A 3,876-nucleotide genomic window follows, 5' to 3' on the forward strand; every position below is an offset into this window, starting at 1 on the left:
AGTTATTAGAGGCAGTGATGTACTTGATGTGAGGGTTATGAGGAGTTTTCTCCCTTTGGAACCCTATTCCCTACCTGTTTTCACAATCATTAGTATGCAAGGCAGTGGTAGCTTCTGAGGATCAGGTCCACTTTAGGGACTTTTCATGATCATTCTTTACTCTTTCCAGATTAGTTTGGAGTTGCTCGTTTTTCTCAATTTCAGCATACATCCTAGATCTCATAGCTTTTACCACATTTTCAAGCCTAATGTGTTCCTCACTGGCTATCTCCTTTCCCTTTCCAGAATTTTTAGGTTTTGACTTAGTCCATGGTTTCACTATTGTTTCCCTTAGGTTTGTAATTTCTGGCAACAGATCATCCTTTTCTTTTATGAGAATTTCAATGGTTTTCTTATGGTCAGTAACTACAGCCACTAAGTTGTCTCTACTTTGTTTAGATTCTCCTAATTCTAAGGTCAAAGAATCCCTATTCTCCACAAGACTATGAAAAGCAATGATTAATACATCAGCTAAAGACATGAGTTTTATTGGAGAATAGGATTTTAGATTTCTATGAACATCCCTAAAGTTTACTTCTTTGTTGCCATTGTCTTCATCATAATCTGATTGAGCCATCAAAGCAAAAGTTGAGTCATATCCAAGCTCCTCGCCTTCAACTGCCATCATGGAACTATCACCAGTATCAGGTTCATCGCCTTCAGACTCACTAGAGGAATCCCCCCATGTTGCAAGAGTCTGTCTCATCATATTGTCCGTGGATCTTTTTCTCTTGAAGTCCTTGAAGGGAACCAGGTTCGTCTTAGCTATTTTCTCATGGTAGTTCTTAGAGAATTCTTATTTCAAGAGAGGACAGTCTTTCATGAAGTGTCCAGGTTTTCCACACTTGTAACAAAGATCACATTTTTTGGTTTGTTAGAGCTGTCCCTTTTTAGCATTTCTCCATTTCTTCTGACTATCTTCTGAAATCTTTTGGTTAAGTAAGCCATGTCATTGTCTTCCTCACTTGAATCATTGTTATCAGCTTTAAGTACCAGGTTCTTTTCCCTTTTTGGTTCTCTTCATTCACTGTCTATCTTTCTCTTCAACTCATAGATCTTCAAGTTTCCGATCAGCTCTTCTATGGTCAGCTCCTGTAAGTCCTTTGATTTAGTAATAGCATTCACTTTGCTTTCCCAAGAGCTAGGCAGAAAGCTGAGGATTTTCCTCACTAGCTTGTTTCTGGGAATAGTTTCACCAAGTGAGTGTAACTCATTTATGATGGAAGTGAATCTTTTGTGCATATCTTGAATGGATTTATCGTCCCTCATTTTAAAGAGTTCATACTCGGTAGTGAGCATATCAATCTTAGACTGTTTTACTTGTGTAGTTCCCTCATGAGCTGTTTGTAAGGCTTCCCATATCTCCTTGGCAGTGTCGCAGGTGGAGATTTTATTGTACTCTTCAGGTCCTATTCCACACTCTAGAATTTTCTTGGCACAAAAATTCTTCTCCATAGCTTTCTTGTCTGCTTTAGTGTACTCTTTGCTGGTTTTTGCCATTGAAAATGGAAGTTCCTCTAGTACCTTGGTTGGAACATAAGAACCATCGCATATGATATCCCATAATTCACAGTCCTTAGCCATGATGAAATTGTGCATTCTTGTTTTCCACCAACCATAGTATTGTCCATTGAACTTGGGTGGTCGGTATGTAGATTGACCTTCTTCAAAATTTGGTGGAGCAGCCATGAAGATCCTTCCTAGGTGTTAGCCTTAAAGGAGGAACCTGCTCTGATACCAATTGTTAATTTGTGTAAGTCCATCAATCAGTAGAGTACCTAGTCCTCTACGAGATTTTGCTGAGAATGTTAATAAAACAGTACGTAAATAAGGCAGAGTATTTTTACGTGGAAAAATCCCACACAAGGGGATAAAAAAATCCCGACCTACACCTATAGGCTTTCAACTTCACTAACTTGTAAAAACCTATTACAAGCCACTTTGCAATGACTTCATTACAAAGAATTTACTCAACTAACTTGTGGTACTCTTACCACAAGCCACTTTGTGACTTCCTAGTTACAAAGACTTTTACTAACTTGTGATGCTCTCACCACAAGCCACTTTGTAACTCTACGATTACAAAGACTTTTGCTTATGACTAAACCTAGTCACAGCATAAACTCAAGGAGTTTACGAATTTACAAGAGGATTCCTAATCAAACGCTTCTAGCTAAGCAGTTTAGGAGATACAATAAGTACAATCACAAAGTTACAACTCAACTAGGACACCAATAAGCTATCTTTAGGAATTGTTCCGTAGTTGCGTTCAACTTTGTTCTTCAAGCTTGTGAGGATTGATTTCTCTGTTTTTTGCAAGAAGCTTGAATGAGAAACTGAAACATTCAAGTGATGTTTTGTATAAACTCATTGTAGGTACACTTTGATCACATCACTTGAAATGATGTGAGCACTTTAGTTGGCCAGAGAATGAGTGGGCACTGGAAATAGTGCAGTGCTGCAAAAAGAGTGCAGTCAGTCACTTTGTTTCCAGCTGTGTCCAATTGACTTTGTACTGTGATTCGGAAACCACAAGGGTATCAGATTCTTATTTTTGTTCCTAGCTCCTGAAGCTGTAGTAGTTCACCTTTACCTGAAATTCGTTAAGCTTGCAGTATAGTCCGAGTTGGTCAGATTCCCTATCTGGTTCTTAACAGTAAGTTTGTTAGATCATCAAAACATAAGACAAGAAATTTTAAAACCTATTAGGATTTAAAAGTGAAATTTAGGGGGGAGGGTGTATGGTAGATTTTGGAAAGTGAAAACTTAAAATTTGAACCTAAATTTGCAGTCAAATTTGGATGAAACTAATATATTTTGAATCATATTCAAATGGATAGTCGGCATTTGTGAGTTTTGTCGGGTCCTGAGAAGCGGGCTCGGATTGAGATTAATTAAAGACTGGAGTTTTATTGCTTGGAATTGATTCCTATGGCATTATTTGATGTTATTGAGTTGTATTGACTAGATTTGACCCATTCGGAGGTCGATTCGAGCGGCAAAAGATTTTTGGAGTATTGATTCTCGCACATACGAGGTAAATATCTTGTCTAAGCTTGCTTGAGGGTGTAACCCGGTAGGCATATTGAGGGTGACGCAAATGCGAGGTGATGAACACATATGCGTGCGCCATGATTATTTATGATCTGGATAGACTATAAGATATTATATTCCTTATTTTTTGTTATTGTGCTTTGTTGATACCATATTTTCTCCATTTTATTGACTATGTTAGCTATTGTTCATGCTAGAAATCATGTCTAGGTTATTTGTTATCTGTTTGAGACATAAAGGGCTATCTTTCCATGTTAAGTTATTTGCCATAGCCATAAACATACTTTTCTATCATAATATTATATCTATGTCTCTGTGCGTTTTTTATATGTTATTTGTTAGTGTCTCTGTGTGTGTGACATGTGTTTGAGCTGTGTTGTAGCATATTGGTATATTCCATACGATATTTTGATCATGGTACTGTAAGATGTGAGCATATTGAGACTTGAGGAAATTGATGACTGATCTTAAAACTTAGAGCTATGTTGATATAGGTTGTGACGTGATGCTTGCGTCAATGTCCCATAGTGGGTTGAGTGATATTGATCGTTGACTCACCACTTGAGCTAGGATCCGCCCCTCTGAAGGCAGGTATAAACCCGTGAGTGAAAATACTTGATATGTGCTTAGTGAGGGGATTATTCCATGCACCCGTATAATGCAGAGTGTGTAAGTGTGTGTGTATGGATAATGATTCAGAGGCTTTTGCAGGCATCGTGAGTGTGCTGAGAGTATGGGAGGGGTACTTGTGCCAAACATTATGAATGTGCTGAGATTGTGTAT

At 38.0% G+C, this 3,876-nt stretch overlaps 1 protein-coding gene across 1 annotated transcript; it reads right to left on the bottom strand.

Annotated features, from left to right (window-relative positions):
- Positions 1-1,059: 1,059 nt before the first annotated feature.
- Positions 1,060-1,728, bottom strand: LOC138879678 (uncharacterized). Its single transcript, XM_070159300.1, has one exon. It carries the CDS (start codon positions 1,726-1,728, stop codon positions 1,060-1,062), a length of 669 nt encoding a protein of 222 aa, XP_070015401.1.
- Positions 1,729-3,876: the final 2,148 nt, after the last annotated feature.

Source organism: Nicotiana sylvestris, chromosome 10, assembly GCF_000393655.2.
Source record: "Nicotiana sylvestris chromosome 10, ASM39365v2, whole genome shotgun sequence".
In the NCBI taxonomy this organism is placed as follows: Eukaryota; Viridiplantae; Streptophyta; class Magnoliopsida; order Solanales; family Solanaceae; genus Nicotiana; species Nicotiana sylvestris.

What these genes read in the sequence shown, in the direction of transcription:
- LOC138879678 (XM_070159300.1), bottom strand. Translation starts at nt 1,728, where the DNA reads ATGGCTGCTCCACCAAATTTTGAAGAAGGTCAATCTACATACCGACCA.